Source organism: Pyrenophora tritici-repentis, chromosome 10, assembly GCF_003171515.1.
Source record: "Pyrenophora tritici-repentis strain M4 chromosome 10, whole genome shotgun sequence".
Lineage (NCBI taxonomy): Eukaryota > Fungi > Ascomycota > Dothideomycetes > Pleosporales > Pleosporaceae > Pyrenophora > Pyrenophora tritici-repentis.
The window spans coordinates 3,674,572-3,694,905 of NC_089399.1; the positions used below are offsets into that span (position 1 = coordinate 3,674,572).

The 20,334-nt window shown below is 50.1% G+C and overlaps 12 protein-coding genes across 12 annotated transcripts; 5 read left to right on the forward strand and 7 right to left on the reverse strand.

The window, feature by feature from the left end:
- Positions 1 to 2,473: 2,473 nt before the first annotated feature.
- On the reverse strand, positions 2,474 to 3,979 carry PtrM4_052400 (uncharacterized protein; the record flags this gene model as incomplete). The annotated part of the gene is made up of 2 exons (XM_001936996.1): positions 2,474 to 3,187; positions 3,239 to 3,979. The coding sequence occupies 2 exons, from the start codon at positions 3,977 to 3,979 to the stop codon at positions 2,474 to 2,476; spliced, it is 1,455 nt and encodes a 484-aa protein (XP_001937031.1).
- Positions 3,980 to 4,814: 835 nt separating this feature from the next.
- On the reverse strand, positions 4,815 to 5,129 carry PtrM4_052410 (uncharacterized protein; the record flags this gene model as incomplete). Its single annotated transcript, XM_001936997.1, has 1 exon — positions 4,815 to 5,129. One exon carries the CDS (start codon positions 5,127 to 5,129, stop codon positions 4,815 to 4,817), a length of 315 nt encoding a protein of 104 aa, XP_001937032.1.
- A 510-nt stretch (positions 5,130 to 5,639) lies between these two features.
- Positions 5,640 to 6,038, reverse strand: PtrM4_052420 (uncharacterized protein; the record flags this gene model as incomplete). The annotated part of the gene is made up of 1 exon (XM_001936998.2): positions 5,640 to 6,038. The coding sequence occupies one exon, from the start codon at positions 6,036 to 6,038 to the stop codon at positions 5,640 to 5,642; it is 399 nt and encodes a 132-aa protein (XP_001937033.1).
- Positions 6,039 to 7,320: 1,282 nt separating this feature from the next.
- PtrM4_052430 (uncharacterized protein) lies at positions 7,321 to 7,590 on the reverse strand (the record flags this gene model as incomplete). The annotated part of the gene is made up of 1 exon (XM_066104960.1): positions 7,321 to 7,590. The coding sequence occupies one exon, from the start codon at positions 7,588 to 7,590 to the stop codon at positions 7,321 to 7,323; it is 270 nt and encodes an 89-aa protein (XP_065959524.1).
- Positions 7,591 to 8,232: 642 nt separating this feature from the next.
- On the forward strand, positions 8,233 to 9,915 carry PtrM4_052440 (MOSC multi-domain protein; the record flags this gene model as incomplete). The annotated part of the gene is made up of 1 exon (XM_001937000.2): positions 8,233 to 9,915. One exon carries the CDS (start codon positions 8,233 to 8,235, stop codon positions 9,913 to 9,915), a length of 1,683 nt encoding a protein of 560 aa, XP_001937035.1.
- Positions 9,916 to 10,224: 309 nt separating this feature from the next.
- On the reverse strand, positions 10,225 to 10,520 carry PtrM4_052450 (uncharacterized protein; the record flags this gene model as incomplete). Its single annotated transcript, XM_001937001.2, has 2 exons — positions 10,225 to 10,297; positions 10,354 to 10,520. The coding sequence occupies 2 exons, from the start codon at positions 10,518 to 10,520 to the stop codon at positions 10,225 to 10,227; spliced, it is 240 nt and encodes a 79-aa protein (XP_001937036.1).
- A 1,052-nt stretch (positions 10,521 to 11,572) lies between these two features.
- PtrM4_052460 (nucleoside-diphosphate-sugar epimerase) lies at positions 11,573 to 12,325 on the forward strand (the record flags this gene model as incomplete). The annotated part of the gene is made up of 2 exons (XM_001937002.1): positions 11,573 to 11,611; positions 11,672 to 12,325. 2 exons carry the CDS (start codon positions 11,573 to 11,575, stop codon positions 12,323 to 12,325), a joined length of 693 nt encoding a protein of 230 aa, XP_001937037.1.
- A 278-nt stretch (positions 12,326 to 12,603) lies between these two features.
- Positions 12,604 to 12,894, forward strand: PtrM4_052470 (uncharacterized protein; the record flags this gene model as incomplete). The annotated part of the gene is made up of 1 exon (XM_066104961.1): positions 12,604 to 12,894. The coding sequence occupies one exon, from the start codon at positions 12,604 to 12,606 to the stop codon at positions 12,892 to 12,894; it is 291 nt and encodes a 96-aa protein (XP_065959525.1).
- A 1,096-nt stretch (positions 12,895 to 13,990) lies between these two features.
- PtrM4_052480 (uncharacterized protein) lies at positions 13,991 to 14,371 on the reverse strand (the record flags this gene model as incomplete). Its single annotated transcript, XM_001937003.2, has 1 exon — positions 13,991 to 14,371. One exon carries the CDS (start codon positions 14,369 to 14,371, stop codon positions 13,991 to 13,993), a length of 381 nt encoding a protein of 126 aa, XP_001937038.2.
- Positions 14,372 to 15,023: 652 nt separating this feature from the next.
- PtrM4_052490 (GloA, Lactoylglutathione lyase and related lyase) lies at positions 15,024 to 16,154 on the reverse strand (the record flags this gene model as incomplete). Its single annotated transcript, XM_001937004.2, has 4 exons — positions 15,024 to 15,088; positions 15,140 to 15,533; positions 15,581 to 16,046; positions 16,114 to 16,154. 4 exons carry the CDS (start codon positions 16,152 to 16,154, stop codon positions 15,024 to 15,026), a joined length of 966 nt encoding a protein of 321 aa, XP_001937039.1.
- A 958-nt stretch (positions 16,155 to 17,112) lies between these two features.
- PtrM4_052500 (uncharacterized protein) lies at positions 17,113 to 17,848 on the forward strand (the record flags this gene model as incomplete). Its single annotated transcript, XM_001937005.1, has 2 exons — positions 17,113 to 17,204; positions 17,251 to 17,848. The coding sequence occupies 2 exons, from the start codon at positions 17,113 to 17,115 to the stop codon at positions 17,846 to 17,848; spliced, it is 690 nt and encodes a 229-aa protein (XP_001937040.1).
- A 1,573-nt stretch (positions 17,849 to 19,421) lies between these two features.
- Positions 19,422 to 20,293, forward strand: PtrM4_052510 (Grp1-Fun34-YaaH domain containing protein; the record flags this gene model as incomplete). The annotated part of the gene is made up of 2 exons (XM_066104962.1): positions 19,422 to 19,714; positions 20,038 to 20,293. 2 exons carry the CDS (start codon positions 19,422 to 19,424, stop codon positions 20,291 to 20,293), a joined length of 549 nt encoding a protein of 182 aa, XP_065959526.1.
- Between the last annotated feature and the right edge of the window lie 41 nt (positions 20,294 to 20,334).

The following is a 20,334-nucleotide window of genomic DNA, read 5'->3' on the forward strand; positions in this document are numbered from 1 at the left end:
TGGAATATGGAAGCTACCTAGGTTATCCTCAGGGTTATCAACTTCACCGAGAAACATACATACGAAGACGTTCCAAACGAGCTGAGAGACACATCAGCCCTATACCGAAGCCTTGGAATCTGCTTAAATCTGACTTGCCTCACTTTTGGAACCAATGAGCTTGCATTCATAAATCATGTTCGCGCAATCTCTTCCATTTTCCCTCATCCATACACGCCATTTTCCAGCCATCAAAGCCTGCTCCTACGTTGCCTCCACCACTCCATCTTCGGATCACGATGGTCCCGCCACAGATGCAGCCTTTGCAGTCTCTTCCTCCTCAAACTGCAGCTATAACAGTGTCCGTCTGTTTCATCTCCAATTCAGCAGCCCAGAAGCGATAGATTGAGTCCTCATTCGCGGCGATACAATGTGTCCTTGAAACGACTATCTCTTGATACGCATTATCCGCATATCGAACACGCCCATGTGCATTCGCACTTTGGTGGACATAATAGGTGGTAGAGCCTCTTGGAAATCCAATAGAGGCAGCGGATCGTCTTCCCGGTTCTTGTTTACACGTTTGAGGAGCAAAACGCGTGTTTCGTTCTCGTACATATTCTCTCCTAGGTCCACAGACACCGACCTGGTGGGACTGGGCTCATGGCGGCGCTTGGGCGCAACATCATCTTCCTCGCTATCGATATTACCATGGCCTTGCTTTCTTGTAACTGAAGACGGCGAGAAATCTTTGCGGATCCGGGAGACAGGGTCGCCCTGGCGATTGTCATGTATAGGGGATGAACGTGCACTCTGCCGACGTAGCCTCGACGTTCGCCGCTTCAATCTCAACGAATTCTGTACGTAGGCGAATGGTTGAGTTGATAAATGGAAAGAATGCCCATCATCGTTGTCAGCCTATTCAGACGTTTTGCTCAGGTCAATTTGATGCTCTTTTAGGTGTGGGACTGGGGCTAGTTACAACTAGCTCGCGACCACAGATGATAAGGTTGGTGCAAAAGCGCGACTTATGAGCGAGTGGAGGCCACTTCACCGGATCTTCTAACAAGTGGAATGCAAAATCATTCCTCAAAAGCTACTCGCCGCTGATTTTCGGTCACTCTTGTCCTGGCATCAATCGCTGCTACCTCCCGACGTTCGATCTTAGATCGAATCTTGAACACCCTCCGCTGCTGCTTCAAGAGCCTTTCCATGTACTCCTCATGATACCCGCGCGCCTCTGACATTGACCTCTCGCACTTTCTTTTGCTTTCACGCATTTTCATCTCGCCATTCAAGAGCTCTACTCGCTGGGTGAAGGATACGCCTGGTGGATGTCTTGGAAATGGTTCCCAATGTACAATTTGTCCGGGTGCGCCGATTTGTTCATTCCACATGTCTATCTCCTCCTGTGTTCTCTCCTCTATACGGGCAAGAGGGTATCTTGTCCTTGTTTGTAGCGCCATTTGGTAGTTTCCGAGCACCAAGGAATTACTATAGTCGATATGAGAGGGTATAGCTGAATGTAAGACACTACTCGATAAATTTTGCGGACGTTCATTGTCAAAGATGGCTGTAAGTACCAACCAACTCAACAAAGGGACATGGCGTTGTACTATATCGAACAAAGACGGGATTACTGACAAAGAATTCTTCTTGTACCTTTAACAATGAGAATGTGGTGTTAGCGTGGATCCATGTGTTCATTTTTCTCATCACCTTCATTGCAATGCAGACACCCATCGCCGGTTGTCTGTTGATATTGAAAGCATAGATCTCCAAATTGACCATACCCGTCTGAGTGCATTTGCACCTCATAGCACCTGCATCCGATTAATTTCATACAAATAACCTGGAGATCTATGCTACATCACATTCAGCCCTAAGAAACTGCCATCATCACTACCTCAAAGGGAAATAAACCCTATCACCAACTTCTTATAGCTGACAGCACTTCTAACATCATTCAACATAAACTGATTTTTGACATGTAACCAGCGCTTTCCAGAAATCGCAGGACGTTTGCGCAATCACAATCCCATATACGGTTACAAATTCTGCATAGCGGGGAATACTGAACAAAGAGGGAATGAAAGAGTTGATGACATGGTGAGATGCTTCATTGAAGTGGCCTCCCGGCAGTTTCCTTCAGCGCATTGACCCTCGATGCCCCCCACGCACGGCCGACAATTCGATGACGCCTACTCTACCGGTACTACGTCGTGAGGTAAGTGGACCTAATCGTCGCAGTATCTGACAAGACCCTTGGATTTCAAGGGTACTAACGTTTGGCAAGGGAAAATGATTACTAGCAATGCGTGGAAAAAAGTATGCAGACATGAGCGCAAGGGTCATGTGATGAGACTGTGGATAGAAGAAATATGCGTCGCCATCGTGATCCACACCATGGACGTTCTAACTCTAGTAACATAGCTAAGAATAGCGAGGTCGTCTATACCACTACGTAGAAACACCACACAGAAGTAAACAACCCTCACATATGTTTAAAAATAGCGCCCAGTCCCCCCACCCTACCAACCCACCTCCCCATCATAACCATAGCATCATTCCTCAACTCTAAATCCGGCGCCGTAAATCCCACCGTAACAAGCGGCGCAATACTACGCAGCAAATCGAGACCAGGAGCAGAAACTTGTTCGATCGCAGCCATCGCCTTCATGATATCAAGGCCACATTGCATTGCCTCATCGAAATAATGTGCGGTAGAATTTCCGTCGGATTCCGGTGGCGTGGTGGACTGCGTATGTATCTTGTACATGAGAGAGTTTAGGTGGAGGCGGTCGGCGGCGTAGTTGGAAGCGACGAGTGCGGTGACGGTGTCTATGGAGTTGGACTTTCGCGCTTTGTTCTTGCTGGCTTTGGAGGGAGAGTTGGATACGGGTGTGGTTTCGCGACTTCGGGAGAATCTGGTCAAGTGCGGGTATGTGTCTGCCCACTCGTCTAGCTGATCCAGTAGCTTGATTGCGAGATCCGCGCAGGACCGAGTGTCCACGTGCGGCGGTATGGGCGTGTCGAATACGGCGCGCATAGTGCCTGGGATACCTAGAAGAGTCACGCAGTCTGGCAGCATGAGCTCAATGTTTGCGAGACTTTGGTGAGGATCAGGGGGCATGTCGATGAAAGGGATTGTCATCCATTCTGGGGACGAGTAGATTGATTTCTTGTTGAAGACTACGCATTTGTGGGCCTGGTGGGTGTTAGTGTAAACACGTCTGATAGCTGGACACAACAAACATACATCTGAACTGCGCACAACCTTGAATATGGGCCAGATGGCATCAGTCTTGCAATTGCTGGGCCCTCGCATATTCATAATCTCAGCTGAAGCCGCAAGATGAGCCATGGAGCCACCGGCAGATGCGCCCACATATATCTCATATAACGCCAGTATGAGCGGTACCAAGACCTCTTCTTCATCTGGCATGCCATTTCTTCTGAGCTTTTCCACCGAGACGCGCTGAGCACTCAAGGCTATAGTGTACCACCTCCAGGAGTCAACCAGAATACTAGGATCATGATGGTAGTTGCCATAAAAGGCCATAGATACTGCCCGAAGAGAGAGTCTAACAGCAGGTTTTCTGGCATTTTCATATAGCTTGGGTAGATGGAAAAACCATTGGACCTGGGGTGCATCTGTTTCTCCGGACCTGTTAAGCTCAACGTAATGGCAAAGAAAGGCGACGTCGAGAGACTCAGGCAGGACCCTCGAAGGCTGGTTAAACTGGGGAGGTCTGTATTGGTATCTGATTGCCGTGATGGCCTTCTCTACTACGTTTGGACTTGCACTCTGCGCAGGAAACATGGCCTGTGAAAGGGAGTCCTCTGTTGCCGCCTTGTTCGCGCTGTCTTTGTCTTGCACTCTCACAATCGTAGAGTCGATGTTTGTCAATGGCTTCTTCTCATTGTTCTTCTCGTGCACGGCCACTTTCGTTGTCTGTTTCTTTCTACGTTCTCGGGGCTTGACAACACGCTCGGTCATGTCGATGACGATAGAGCCTTGGAGTGGCCCAGAGCATGTGAGCCCGAGACGACGACATTGGTTGCATATCTCCGGTGTCTCGTCACACTGCGGGAATCGTCAGGGGTTGTGATTTTCCTCAAGTGGATCAACAAACCTTGACCCGCCTAGAGCGACATTGTGAGCAAGCTCTGCTTCGCTGGGACTTGGGAGGCATGTCGTATATATAGGCTGACGTGACACATATGAATGGAAGAGGGAATTTCAGCGACGTATACTCGAGCGGACTAAGGAACTAATCGTTGGCCGCGGAGCTTTGACAGGCTCACCTCGAGTCATGCTCCTTATCGGTTGTGCAAGATGGTACAGTGAAGGATCGGCAGAGATCTTGCCATTCCAGTGCGGCTAGACCATATCGAGAATAGAATCTGCCCCGATTGGTTCTTGCTTCAGCGGCATCTGCCGATGCTGCAGCGCTGTAGCCATGGTGTAGTGTTATTAGGTTAGTCTGTCGGATGTCTGACATGAAATATAGTTTCAAATGGATCCCACTCTTCTCTACTGTATTTATCTCATGTTAGACGTTGCAGAGGTGGCTGCTCACGTTGGATTATGGATTTGTTGGGTGTGAGGGGTAAGCATATGTCCGAGATAGCTGCGGCTGTACGTTCATGTCAGAGAATTTCAGATAGGTAGTCAAAACGTGTCATTCAGGTAGGCGTAGACGAGTTGGTGTGATCGTCCTCGAGATAAACGTAGCATGTTGCATCCTCCCAACAATCGGCACTTTGTGCCGCGCCAACCATCTCCCTCACCAAATATCCCCCTGATCCATTATTGGCGACTGCTCCACCGCCTACATCTCGCCCTTTTCGCTCTTTTCCTTGCCCTCTTGTTGCAGCTCCTTCATGTGTTGGTCATGGTCGTGGACCTTTTGCTTGTCGGCAGCGATGTTGCTTTCGCCGTGGCTAGCAAGGTCTTCGCGCCATCGTCCCTTGCCTTGTTCTTGTTCCCTGAGTTGTTCTTGCTTTGCTTGTTCGACTTGTTCCGGGGTGCGGTCGGCGTCTTCTTTGATTGCCATGCGCGGTGTGGTTGCGAATGCGCGCCGTGTGGAGACGATCATTGGGCTGCGAAGTGGGCGCATAGCGGTGAGGAGAGTGCGGGGTGCCATTGTATAGGATATAAGGCCCGAGATGAAGTGTTATAGGTGTTTGAAGTAGTCAAAGTCTATTGGAAGGTTACTTAGAGTATGCGAAATTGTTTGAAGGACATTTGCGAGTGTAAATGCTCGTCAAAGTTTCTGACGTCATAACTCAAAAACAAGACAGCAATGCTCCACACGATGATAAACACGCATGTGCACGATCCAAAACGTCTCTTTCGGATGCTTTAGCCGAATTTGCGCAGCATTGACTGAAAATCTGCAGGGTTGGCTTGGGACGGAGTGAGAGAAAAATGTTCAAACGGAGGTAATTGTGGCACAGAATCTGTTTTCCAGATGCTCTATTTACAAACTCCCCACTATACGCCTAGTACCGCGCGATTGTCGTAACAGCGCTGTGATGCTCGTTGATGTTCCTTTGAAAAGTGTCACATATGCTATTGGGCGTTATAAGCACCGTAAGATTCCTGGGCGTGCGTAGTCTTGGCTCCATGTAGAATCCTCACACTACCATACCAATCATCCTGAGCTGTTCTTAGGCGCACTGCCTCCGCCGCTGCTCTTCTTCTCCGGTGCTCCTCCGTTGCCTCCTACATCAGGGCTATTCGGGTCGCTGATCTCCTTGTTTCCAGGGCTGACGTTCATGCTGTTCTGCTTTCCGCCTGCCTCCTTCTCGGCGGTCCTCTCTGCCTCTTCAGGGCTTGTCTTGTTGGGGTTGAAAGCTGCGTCTGAGTGTGCTGCGCTATCGTCTGATCCAGATTTGCTGTACTCGGTCGAGCGTGGTTTCAGCGAGTCTTTGTCTTGCGCATCCTTCTGAGCGAAGCGAGACGGTGTTGTCGAGAAGAATTGAGGCCGAGCGATGACTGCACGGGAGAGGGTGGAGCCTTGAAGTGCGCGTGCAGACTGGAAGCGGAACATGATGGGTCGGGGTAAAGATCAATTGAGTAATCTCTGATGTTTCAGAGATGGTGATTTGGGAGGTGCGGTGATTTGGGAGTCCTGTTGACGTGACGGGTGGTGCTGTAGCTCGAAGCTTGACACGCCGTGACGTCATTGCTTCATTGACGTCTTTGGTTGCACGTGCCTTTGACTTCAGCCACTTCCACCGCCATATGAGTCCCATCCGCTTCGATCACATGATATCAACAATAGCAGAGAATCAGGTCTTTCTTGGTGTACATACATGCATCATGTTCTCATCGGCTACCGCAGTAACTTCGGGTCGGGGAGATTGGCTGATTTCAAGTTGGATCGGAGATTCACTGCATCGCATACACATACCTGCCAGCCCTATAGGTACCGGGCCCAATGTGAATTCACTGAGCCTCGGCTGTTACACTGACCCAGGAAGAAAACTCAACAGAACAGAACCCGGGAATTGTGCTCCTGGTGCGGATACGGCGCAGGAAATTTCAATATCCAATATTTTGCCCAACCTCGTACTTCTCACCGTACCAAGCTGACTCGTAGACCGTGGGTACAGAGCGGCGACCCCGCACTCGTACTTCTGACCCTTACGGACTGGTGTACCATGATTACGGAGCGGCGACCACATACTCGTATTTCTGGCTGTCATTGACATGTGATTATGGAGTGGTTACATGGGCAATCGGTCCTCACCTTAGCCATCTCGTACTCAGCATATCGATTTATTTGGAGGCTAGTTTTCCTTTGGAAGGAACCGTAGTCGATTACCGCCGAGTAGACTATAAGTAGCGAGCTAGAAAGGTTCCTGCTACAATGCAAACATTCTGTTGCAGTATATGCAGTCAATTAAAGTGTAACCGCGCAAGGCAGTAATCAGAGTATATTGTATTGTGTTGTCTTGTTGTTGTGCTGTCATGGCCACCTTATATGTAGCCATAATCAGGGTCTATTTACATGACGTATCTCTGATGCTGGTAAGGGGAGAAAGTGCTCATGGAGGGGAGGGAGGAGCGCCAGGACAACACACGTGACATGCGCAATACCCTTGCCTCACAAACCGCAACACATTCACATCAACTCCATCAATTCGATCTACGGCAGCATTATCTGAAAGCCAATCTATATAGCATTACACAACCCGAAAATAAAGATCTCTTCACCCCTCTTGCTCATACTGGGAGCCATCACCAGTAGCATAAACTGTGCTCCTGTTACCGACCTGTCTCCCCCCCCAAACAGACTGGAGGCAAGAGAGCCAGGCGGTGAAAGTCCGCTAATTTATGGCTTTGTCGCCGTTACCGTAACCCTCAACTACCTGCGTCATTGGTATCTCCGCGACCACTCCGACGGCAGATTTGCGGCAATCGTCGACTACAACGACGAAACCGATATGGTTACCATTACTGTTGGAATCGTAACGAGACCCGGAGACGACTGGGAATCGGTTGATTTCACAATTGACCCGGACTACCAGTACTTTGATTCCCCCCGAAGCCATCAGACTGAGACAGTACCGCAACTTAGGGATGGGAGAAATGTACATGCCAATTATAGGGTGTCTGACATCGAAAACTACATCCGGCGTGAGGGCCACCATATTCAAGGGTCTATTGAGGATCACGAATTTGAATTTCGTGTGGACTATGTCATCAGCAGGAGATAGGCAGCTATTTGGCCGCATAAGAAGACGAGGGATGAGTCTCGTAAGCGGAGCGTATCGCGGTAATAGATTGTGTCAGCTTGGCATATCAAACGACACACTTCGAGCTGGTTTATTAAATTTCTGTCACCTTACCTACTTATTTAACTTGCGTAGTGTACGGGAATAGGAGGCTGTACGAAACTGTAAACTGCGCACACAATGTCGCTACTTTCCTTGATTAGGTTAGACCTATGCACTCTCCACAACTATCAATTCACGCTATTTAGCGAGCTGCTAGCCCTATTAGGCCTGTCGCGCGCCTTCGGGGGCTTAGTTCCATACCATATCTATTTATTCTTTCCCTTTATTCCCAACACTTCCGTTCAACCCTCTTCACCACTTCTCTCCCCACCTGACTTCATAGTTGATAACAACGATTACCCCAATCTACGACCATCCTAGTACTTGGATACACTCACACTATCTCTGGACTGGAACATCGGATATCAAACGCAGGAAGTGACCTGTTCTTGATATCCCACAATGTCAACCTCAACATGGGTTCCGCCATCGCCTCCCGATCCGGAAACTCTCAAGAACCCCCCGCCATTTGACCCTTTTCCATTCATTCATGTCCGCACTGGAAAAGTCAAGAAGTCACTTGCCGGTGGCAAGATCGTATCAGCAATCTACAAGAACGCTCTAGCGGGACCACAAGAGATCTGCAAGACCGGTATTCCAACAGACGAACATGCATTCCATATGCACGGCGGCGAAGACAAGGCACTGCTCCACTACTGCTCAGCGCACTACGACGAGTGGAAGAAGGAACTACCAGCTTCTGAACACCACTTCAAGGGTGGCGCCTTTGGTGAGAACCTGTTCAATCATGAGGTCGGCGAGAAGAATATTTGTATTGGCGATCGCCTTGCCATCGGAGAGATCATCGTTGAAGTCAGCGAGCCTAGGCAGCCATGCTTCAAGCTCAACCACCGGTTTGAAGTCAAGAATATGGCTAAGCGCGTCCAGACGCTTATGCGAACTGGCTGGATGTACCGTATCATCAAGACAGGCACGGTCAACCCCGGTGACATGATCTCGCTGTTGGAGCGCCCACATCCTAAATGGACAGTGGCACGCGTAATGTACTACCTCTTCATTGAGTTGGACAACTTCGAGATGATGAAGCACATTGTCGAGATCCCACAACTCGGCTTTGATGTCAAGGACAAGTTCAAGGCTCGGCTCAATAAGGGCACCATCGAGGATCAGCTAGGTAGGATGAATGGCCCCGAGGGTGCCAAGATGGACACATGGAATGAGTATTGTCTTGTTGAGAAACGCAAGGAGACGGGCACTGTCACAGCCTTTGTCTTTGAAACCATAGAAGACATTGTCGACCCCTCTCCTGTCGAGCCTGGCAGCCATGTGCGATTGAAGCTCGGCGGCAAACTCGTCCGCGCCTACTCCGTTGTGGGCGGGACATCAAAGCGCTTTGAGCTCGGTATCGCACTTGACCCATCCAGCCGTGGCGGCTCAAAATACATGCACGAGAACACTGCAGTCGGCGATGTGTTGACCGTCGGACGCATCACCGCGAGCTTTCCCCTCGCCAAACTCGCAGACAAGCACATCATCATCGCAGGCGGTATCGGTATCACAGCGTTCCTAGTCGCACTCAAGTTCCTCCAGGACGCAGACCAGATCTATCAGCTCCACTACGCCGTCTCAGAGGAAGTGCCATTCGCATCTCAAATCGCCGCTCTTGGATCAAAAGCCAAGATTTACAACAAATCCAAGGGCCAGCGTCTCGACATCTCCGCTATCCTCGCTAAAGCCGATCATCAGACTCATATCTACACTTGCGGCCCTACACGTCTCATGGATGCTGTTGTTGACACGGCGAAGAGCTACGGTATCCCTGAGTCTTGTGTTCACATTGAGGCTTTCACTGTGAATACATCCGGCGACCCGTTCACGGTTGAGCTCAAGCAGAGCAAAAAAAAGGTTGAAGTGGGCCCGGCGCAGAGCTTGTTGGATGCGCTGCAGGCTGTGGGTATGGACGTTGATAGCTCCTGTGAGGTTGGTAACTGTGGTACGTGCAAGGTGGATGTCTGTTCCGGGCGTGTCGAACATCGCGGTACGGGCTTGTTGGATAATGAAAAAGAGGAGAGCATGTTGAGCTGTGTTAGTAGGGGTGTGGGTACCATTGTCTTGGACTTGTAGACTACGGTCAGAGTACCAGGGGTGGATGTGGCAGGTTTTAGAGATGGATGTTCATGTTCGAGTGTGTGTCGCTCCATCTTCGGCACAGCTCAGTGTTGGAAGTTTATGTGTGAGCCTTTGTTGCTATATTAAGGCCGATTTGTAGATAATTGGTCAATGAGAAGTTCACTCCATGTTTACCCATCTCTCAGTCTCTCAGTTCAGATTCCCATATCCCGTAATTTGAGAACTCCAATAACTCCCTGTCTATGCTCATGACCCCTTTCACCTCCCCAATTCATCCATCCTCTCTTTTCCCATCTCACTCCCTCACAACCGTCCATTCAAAGCCCACTTCGCACCCAGCGGCCATCCAAGCAGGACAACGTAGAACGGAACGTACCTACTCTATACATTAGTCTCGCTTCCTTCATATATCTTGAAAATAGATGAACTTACGCAGCACTCGTCTTGCCCAACCTCTTCGCCAAATCCCCAGCGCGCCATTCATGCGGTGTTGTAGTAACGGCGTTTCTAGCAAACGGATGTGGTTCGACCATGCCCCTAGAGAGACGAGATATGCTGGAGAGAGTGCGGGAAATGATGCGGGGGTTTGCTGATGGCATCTTGGTGTTGATGTTATGTAGTTGGTTTAGGTTGTTCGGTCGACTGGTGCGGTTTGATGAAGAAGATAGTTGTGGTATCGCAGAGTGTGATCAGATCTTCTGTGTTGTAGCTGTAGATGTAGCTGCCGATGTAGTCGTTTCGTATAACCCGGTCGTTGAATGCCAGTCACTGTTGTAGATGCAGATGTAGATGTAGTTACTGGATATCGTACTGAGATGATTATTATAGTAGCACAGCAACCTACTCTATATACCACTCCAAGAACAAACGCCCTTACAATTCCCTCTCCATCTGCGTCCACTCCCTCGTAAGCAAGCTCCCACATCGCACCACCAGCGCCGATGGCGTGAGCAGCACCCCCGGAACCTCGCGACAGCCATCCACGCCCGCAACCAAGACTTTCCCTATCCAGCCCTTACTCGCTGTAAATTGTCAAAGCTTTCTCACCAACAGGATCTTTGAAAGCGGATTTGCGCGTGGCGGCGGATAAGGCCTTACGCGGCTACGGTTCTGGGTCGCGAGAGAGTGGTGTGATGTTAGGCAGCCGCCGATGCGTGCCGCGGTTAGTGAGTCAGCGAGCGCTGGTACAGGGCGGATGACATGCAGAGGGTGATACGACGATGGTGTGACATGTGCGATGAGTTTGTCGTAATTGCGAAATCATGGGTGAGTAGGAATGTTTGATTGTGTGGGCTGCGTGCTGGGGTTTGGGTAGGTGGGCTAGTTTGGTGGTAGGCTATTCAGCACTCTTGATGGGAGTCTACTATGAGGCTCTTCTTTTTAGTCTCGTGTTAGTCGTAGAGATTCCAGGATATAGTCGCAGTAGTTAGTAGTGGATAGTACTACATCTCCATAGCTTCTTCTTCGCGATAAACAACATGTAGATACCACATGCGCTCAATCGAGCCTCAGTCTGACGCCACATCGGCCCCATCCCGGACCCGCGCTCACAATGGCGCAAACTTTCGTCGCAACCACGTAAACAACAACGAACACCCCCATCTTCATCACAAGAAAAAACAAGCAATTACCTAGCGCATAACCGCCCAAAATGGCAACAGCAGTCCTAGCAGGCAGCACAGGCCTCGTCGTACGTCCCCCTCACCCTCCACCATCCCATCTCTCCAAAATCTAACCCACCAAACCGCAGGGCAACCAGATCCTCACCCACCTCCTCGCCCACCCCTCCTTCTCCCAAATCCACGCCTACACCCGCCGCCCTCTCCCCAACCCCGCCGGCTCCACCAAACTCATCCCCATCCACGCCACTGACACATCAACCTGGCCGTCGCTCTTCCCCGCCGCGTCCACGAACCCCAAACTCTTCTTCAGCGGCCTCGGCACCACGCGCGCGGCCGTCGGCGGCGTCGAAGCCCAACGCGCCATCGATTATGAACTCAATTATAACCTGGCCGCTGCAGCGAAAGCCGCTGGTGTGGAGACATATGTGTTGATTAGTACTAATGGGGCGAACAGCGGTTCTTATCTCGCGTACGCCAAGATGAAGGGTGAGCTGGAGGATGCGGTCAAGGCGCTAGGGTTCAAGCATACGGTTATTTTGCGGCCGGGGTTGATTGTGGGGGAGAGGACGGAGTCGCGGCCGGCGGAGGCGGCGTTTAGGTGGGTGGCTAAGGGGTTGGGGGGACTGAGTCCCAAGTTGACAGATTGGTGGGCGCAGGATGCGGGGGTTATTGGGAGGGCAGCGGTGGAGGCGGGGATTAGGTGTGCGGAGGGGAAGACGGCGGAGGGCGTTTGGGTGATGGGTATGGGGGAGATTCTGGAGTTGGGCAAGGGGAAGGCTTAGGTGGAATGGTACAATACGAGGCGGGATGACATGAAGGTTTTCTGGTGCGGATAGCTTGATACCCATATCTTGTTTTGATTTGCTTTTGTTTAATGAATGCATGTCGTTGCTACCATCTTCTCCCCTTGACTCCACTTTCAACCATCGCCCTCATCCATCCCCAACTACCATCAAAAGTTCACAACACTAGCCTCCAACACGCCCTCCTCCCCAATCAACCTCTTCAACACATCCTCCCCAACCCGCCCATCAACCCCCAAAATCATCAACGCCTCTTTATGCCCCTGTCCACCATTCTTCCCATTCTGTTCATTCTGCCTCTCCTCAACCTCCTCATCCAACGGCGCCACATTCATAAACTTGATATTGACACCCGCCTTCCCCAGCACATTACCAACATACCCAATCTTGCCCACAGAGTCAAAGTTGCGACAGATAAGCAGCGTACCACGTGGTACAAACTCGCCCTTGAACTTGTCGAGGCGCGAGATGAAGGGCCGGTTTGCGGAGACGAAACCTTGGATGATTTGGTCGGCGTCTTCGTTGGTGCCTTGGTGCAGGGTGCGTGAGGCAGAGGGTGAAGCGTTGCGGGAGCGGGATTGCTGCGAGACGGAGCGTGAGGCGCGAGCGCGCAGGGTGACGAAGGAAGAGTAGGGTTTATCTTCTACGTTTTCGCGGGAGCGCTGCTCGTTGATGAGGATGCCGCGTTCTTTAGCCAAGAGCTCGGCGTTGACGATGTTGATGTTGAGACCGTCGTTTGAGGTGATGGGTGTCAAGAGGCCTTTTACCAATGCTGCGAAGAGGGGTTTCGTCGTGTTTATTGTGGCGAGCTTGCCTTCGTAGGTGAGGTCGAAGGTTGTGCGGAAGGAACCCAGTTTGACGGAGGAGTAGTGCTGGGTGTAGAGACTACCCATCTTTTCTACTAGGTTGATGTAGGGTTGCAGGGTGCGGTATTCGTCGGGTAGGACGATGGGGGCGTTGACTGCTGAACGGGGTAGTTCTCCAGAGAGGATGGAGACGACTTGCTCGCAAACATCAATGGACACGTTTTCCTGGGCTTCCTTGGTGGAGGCACCGAGATGAGGTGTAGCAACCACTTTAGGGTGTGCAATCAGACGAGAAGCAGATGAGTCTTGCTCTGGTGGCTCTGAAGTGAAGACGTCAATGCCTGCTCCGGCGATGGTACCAGCATCTAATGCTTCGACAAGAGCATCTTCATCAATCATACCACCACGTGCTACGTTGAGAATCCGGGCTGTAGGTTTCATCGTCGACAACTCCGACTTACCAATCATGCCCTTGGTAGAGGCAATGAGAGGCGTATGGAGCGTCAGGAAGTCTGCCTCTTTTAAGATTTCCGCAAGACTCGGGCGGAGCGTCACAGAAGCCGCTGCTGCCAGGTTTGGATTTGCATAAGGGTCGTAGGCGATGAGTCGCATGCCTAGACCATTTGCGATGCGGGCAACTGTGAGACCGACTGACTATGTGTGAGTCGCAATCAACAATTCTTTGGACGCTTAGCTTACCTTTTCCCAGACCTACGATAGCAAGAGTCTTGCCCTTGGCCTCAACTCCAACAAGTCGGCTTCGTTCCCACTTGCCAGCCTTGATACTTTGAGATGCATCACCAACGTTGCGAGCCACAGCCATCAATACTATCTCTAATTAGTGTGAACATAAATGATGTTTGATGAGACACGCACAAGTAATGGTGTGCTCAGCTGCTGCGTTAATGTTGCCAGAAGGTGAGTTCACCACGATAATACCATGTGAAGTGGCGCTTTGCACGTCGACATTATCAACACCAACACCCGCACGAGCAACCACTTTCATTTTCTTGGCCGCACCCAAAAGTTCGGCTGTTACCTTGGTCTCCGATCGAACAATCAGGGCATCATAGTCGCCAATGATACTCTTGAGCTCTTCCGGACTTAATCCTCTACTTTCGTCCACATCGAACTGGTCTTTCAGTAGCGCCAAACCATCTGGTGATACCTTTTCAGGGATGAGGATCTTGGGTTTTGTAGTATGCATGAGGATGGCCATGTTTGTGTATGACTCTGTATCTACGCGTATTATTTGAGCACAAAAGATATGAGTATTGTTTGTTAAGAAGCCTTGATGGGTACTAGGACTTGTAACTTGTTGCGTGCTGGTTATTCCTCACGCTGCGGTTTGTTGTTGTGTGCTGAGTTGGACTGTACACTCAATTCAGAGAAGGGTCAGCATTGGCCTTCTTATAGGTGAATCACTCCTGGATTTGCACGTTGCACAATTAACACAGACCGCTATCGGACTGCCGGGACTTTGCGTCAGGCTGTATTCTGTATAAGCTTACTTGGTAGGTACAGTTACCCCGCACTTTGTTACCCCACGGAGTACGCCACACGGCAGATTGAATTCCTATAGTTATTCCAAATATGACAGATGCGAGAAATAGAAAGAAAGGGAATCCCTTGCTTGGGTTTGAAAGAACATTGTGTTATCTTGACGGCTGGTAGATGTGTTTCTTTTTACATTTCTTTAACTACCTCAGTCAGGGTGTATTGCAACAAAAACCTCCGTTCGTCATGGTACATGAGGTGCATAATTCGCGCAGTGCGGGTAGCCGGAATCGAAGTGGTTCTGCAGCTATCGGAGGCTGAGCAAACGTTACGCGAGCTCTGTACTCCACGTGCGGGTAGTAGGCGCCACCCGTTTACCAATTACTACGTGTCTTGAGCTTCTCATTTTGCACAACCTCGATCCAGTAACCATCGGGATCTGACAGATCTGTCAGCTGCATGCTTGTACTCTAAAAATGCGACGACTTACCTAGCACAAAGGCGATATCTTGCATGCGACCGTCAGTCAGCCTCTTCTTCCAGTTAACCTTCTTCTCCTCGAAACGAGCACAAGCAGATGCCAGATCGTCGACGGAGATGCAGATGTGACCAAATCCTTGCGGCTCGTCGTTGCCATTGTGATACTTGAAGTTTGCGTCCTTTTCAGTTCCATAGTTCCAAGTGAGTTCGAGCAAACCTTCGTGATCGGCGACCGGGTTGACCCCGTTTGCTGTTCCTTCTGAAGCGTCATCGCCATATCCTAAGAAATACAGGTTGAATCCGTTGCTGGCATTCTCGGATGTGCGTTTGAGTTTCATGCCCATGACGTCTTGATAAAATTTGAGCGATGCCTCCTTATCCTTGACACGGATCATGGTGTGGTTCTGACTTTATTAGTACGGTACAATGTAGACTTTTTACTTATACGCACCATACGGTACGAGCCGGTGTCCGTCTCCTTTACACTCTCAGTCTCTTCCAATGGTTTCTGGCCAATCACTTCAACCCAGTAGCCGTCAGGGTCCAACACGAATGCAATGTGGCGCATGCGACCGTCTGTGAGCTTTTTTTGGAACTTGTAGCCGGCATCTTCTAGTCTCTGACACGCTGCCTGCAAGTTATCGACGGAAATGCAAAGATGACCAAAGCCCTTGCCCGGTTCCGCATTGCCGTTATTGACCTTGTAGTTTGGGTCGTCTTCGGTCCCATAGTTGTATGTCAGCTCGACGATACCCTCGCGGTCAGTCCAGTGGTTGCCATGTGACACTGCCTTGGGACTGTCGTATGCGAGGAAATACAAATCGAACTTGGCCTCAGGCATCTTGATTTGATTGATTTGCTTCATGCCCAAAAACTCGTAGAACTCGACAGATCGCTTGGGATCCTTGACCCGGATCCTAGTAGTCGTCAACAATTGGCCAGTTTCTGGGGAATGTATGCAGAAAATGCCATGCCGGTACTCACATTGAGTGGTTTAGCTTGTACTTGGATGGATCAGTCGCCATGGTTGCTAACGCTCGGACAAGAAAGGTGGGAGTGGTATTTAGTCTCGCGGGTCGGAATATTGCGATTGGTGTTGCACGAATTGTCTTGAAAAGAGATGGACGAAGAAAAAGCATTAAACAAGCTGTTTCATACGCTCGCAGCGCAACTGAGGGGAAAGGAGATCAAAAAGTTGATGACGTGTGTCAACCAATGGCGTGCACTCCATCTGCCCCTCACCACTCACGGCCTTAGCTCGGGGCTAAGACTGGCTGAAGATCATGACATCGCTTTGTGTCAGACAACCTCAGACTTGGACTCAGACTGATGGTTGATAGGGGAGATGAAGATGAATGGACTGATGTTTGTGGGCTGATAGCTCAGCTGTCATTGAGTCTACAAGTTGATGCATGTGGCATGCCGACAATGCATGTTAAACTGCCATTTTGCTTATCGCGATTATCCAAGATCAATGCAGCAATATTTTGAGAGTCGACGAGCCATCATCAACCATCTAACTATATCGTACTGATGGCACGAGACTTTCTAAAAGTTATGGAAGCGAAGAGCGCGCGAAAGCACGTGCAGCGGGAAAACAGGGTTCCGGCTCCAAGGCTGTTGGTGTTGGTCATAGCTCTCGCGCCCGACTTGACCGCGAACACCATCAAGCCAACGAAGCTGACGTGCACCAAGTCTCTTTCTGCAAATCTATCCATCCCTCTTTCGCGTTCAAGCACTTGTTACCGAATTCGTCTTGCACTGCAGGCAGGCGTGAATCGGTGACTCAGCAGGAGCACACAGCACCGCGCAAGTGGGTTGTGTCAACCATTGGCCAGGTACGTGGGCCGTCTCCTGCATCACCACCATTCATATCGCTTTCAACTGCCAAAACGTATTTCTCTCGGTGCTTTTTGCGCATCACAATAGTCATCGTGAACATTACTATTTCGCATCCAATATCCGCTATCAAACCTGCTCATCATGCCAACAACAGGCCTACCGATGATCAACATCGCCAAAGTGAGCGATTGGCTCACACAGAATGCTAATGAGCACATCTATCCACGGCTCTTGTGAGTTTTACTCGATCAGTGGTGCCATCACAGCTGACACGAGAAGTCTCATGTCCCCAAATGGCACATTATTAGCCTACTCAAAGCCTGTCCAGACTAAGGAGCTCCGCGATCAAGCTGCGCTCATTTCCATGGCTTGGAAAGAACACTGTACTGGGCGACAAAAGTTTCCTGCGCGGGCTGGGACTGCAACTGATCCTTCGCTCAGACCTGCGCTCAGGACGCTCACTATCGAAACCCAGGACTGCAACATCATAGTGCGTCTGCTTCAGCCAGAGTTACTGCTGGTCCTTATTGGCAGAATCGCCCCTAGCAAAAAGCAGACGTTCAAAATCTCTCCCGAGGGGCAAGGGGACCCTCGGTATCCGGAAACCGATTTCCCTAGTTCGCGACCTGGTTCCAGCTCCAAACCGCTGCTTCCGGGCGATGCGGCTAGTGACAATCTTGCGTCCGGCAATGGAGAGGGACTGGCTGTAAAGAACAAGGCGCCTTCACTATTTAGTAACATGAGCCAACGGGAGAAAGACATCAGAGGTGGTGCACTCCATGTCCAACGAAAGAAACTAGACGCCTTAGCCGAGTATGTCTTGAAGGATTTCGAAGACACCTCTTTCGTCATGCCAGCGGATGCGGACCTACAGTAGGACGGTGGAGATATCCTGCAGTCTAATGGTACGTGGGTCCTTACATCTAATAGTCATTCTCAGGTGACCTTGAGATCTTTTCACCGTCTTCATCATCATTTCATCAGATCTCCGTTGAACCGTGCTGCTACAACTTACCTATGATATTGGTAAAATTTCGGGAATGTTTTGAACTGAACTGACGGTTTCGTCTAATCCAGAGCGCGAACCTCTTGAGTGCTCGCAGCCAAGAGGCCCATTTCTTCCTTTCAGGAAAATCTACAGCCTACGCAAAACCGTGGCCAACTTTAAATACGTCTTTACGAAGAACAGGATTATGCGGCCATGGTTCGTATGCGATCCACTCACAAGTGGGCCGATTTACTCATTGACTACCGCCCATCGCTGGTCAACTCTTCCTCTTTGTGTTGATATCAGAGAGCGGCAACCAGCCTACGCACAATCGGTAACGACGAAAGCGTGGTCTAACAACGGAAGCCTGACTTGCTATACACCATCTCCGCCGCTCACTCCACGCGATCTCTCGACACCATCCAGAATTGCGATCCCTACTGGTTCTACTGGAGCAAGACGTGCTCAAGTTCAGCTCACCCCGCAAAGAGATTCATCATGTCCCCACAGTCTATTCAGTGGACGTCCAAAAGCTTACTCACCACGCATCGCGGAAGCTTCGAAAGACTGTGACTGCGCTCCTGAGGATGGCGTGCATCAATTGCCCGAGGCTTAGTGATTAGCTTATCGCATCAATCAGTTTTCCCAACTTGCATGTATATCCTGTACATGACAGCTGTAGCTTCTCACTATAGTTTTTTCATACCCGTTCAATTTCTCTTGCTCTTTGTCGGAATGACTTGCTTTTCCTTGCTTTTCACTGTCAATCTTTCCATCTTACTTCCGCCTGCCTGCCAGTCTAATATATGCCCTGCAGTCTATCTTTTGATTATGGGATGTATGTATTGATATCTTTCTTTACGCTAGTTGTTTAATGCGCACCATAATTACATATTTCTTTCACTTCAGGTCAGGATCGTTTCACTCTGTAGACCAGGAGTTCCTTACCTTTACTGCTACGGAATCTGTTCAACAGGTTCAGCCACGACATAGGAAACAATTCGAGGATGTTCAGTATACTTGGACTGTATTTGACCAGATCGGAGATGGTAATAGCAGCCCATTGATATCTACGAACATTACGATCTCCATCGAGCCCTGCAGGACAAAGATCGCCATCCACAGTAAAACTCTACCACTAATACTTTCGGTTTCCTATCGTTGTGATGTCAGTACGTGCATGCGGCATGGCACAATCGCGATGTTGGTGATCAGCACACGGGCTCGCTCTTCTTGTCGTCATAACCTCGTGACGACGAAATCGACGACATTATCTCCGCAAACGATGCGATTGCATCACAGGAAGGAGCGCACCTGGGTAATGGCATATAGCCCCGAAACATATGGCTATTTTGGCACTTCCTCTTCGGTTCTTCTGGCTCAAAATCTCTTCGAACGTACTACCCTCATATACTCATCAATACTTCCGTCTCAAATCAGCAACCTACCTCAGTAACAGAAGATGGCTCTGAACGGTCCTCGTGAATCCGAGAAGCTCGACAAAACACTCGAGCAAACACCAGGTATACATATATTCCTAGGACCCATCGCTCCACCCGCCGCGCTCGGTCTCGCAGGCTTCGCAGGATCAACATGGATCACATCGTCCTACATCGCCAACTGGTGGGGCAGTCCGGAGAGTCCTACAATCTTCTTCCCGTTTGTAGGCTTATTCGGCGGACTGGCGCAGTTCATTGCCGGTCTATACGGGTTCAAAGCGAGGGATACGCTCGTGACTGATAAACACCATGTGGGGTAGTTTTTGGATTGGTATTGGGATTTTGTATGCTTTCGTGGTAAATTAAAGCCGAACGAGTAGTGATATGGAAATGGTACTTATGCTGCTTGTTGCAAATAGGCTGCTGGAGCTATACCAGCGCATTCGGTTTATACGCATTTCCCCGAGCTGGCTTCTTGCTTCGTCATCCTCTGCATAATTACCTGGTCTGGTGCTCTCGCGGCCACGGCGCGCGACATCGTCCTTTCGATGTGCCTCTTCTCCCTCGCCATCGGCAGCACTATTGCGTGTTGCATGTTTGCGTACAACGGCGCACCTTCCTCGGCCGCTGATACGAGAGTGCATCTGGTGACGGTCTCTCAGGTGGTGTCACTATGGGCATGAAGGCAGTGAGCTACTTTTGGATTTTCGCGGCCCTATGTGCTTGGTGGCGTGTTACTGTCTATTTGGTTGAGGAGGCGTATAGACCTGACCATACGATTACGAAGTTTTTCCCTGTTGGAAGGACGCCGATAGAGAGGAGAGCGCCGCTTGTTATTCCTGGTCTGGGCGAACCAGGTGTCAAGAGGGGTGTGCCAAAGCCGTTACTTGTTTAGATGGGCGGTGGTTGTCGCTAAGTGTGAAGTGGTATGCTATG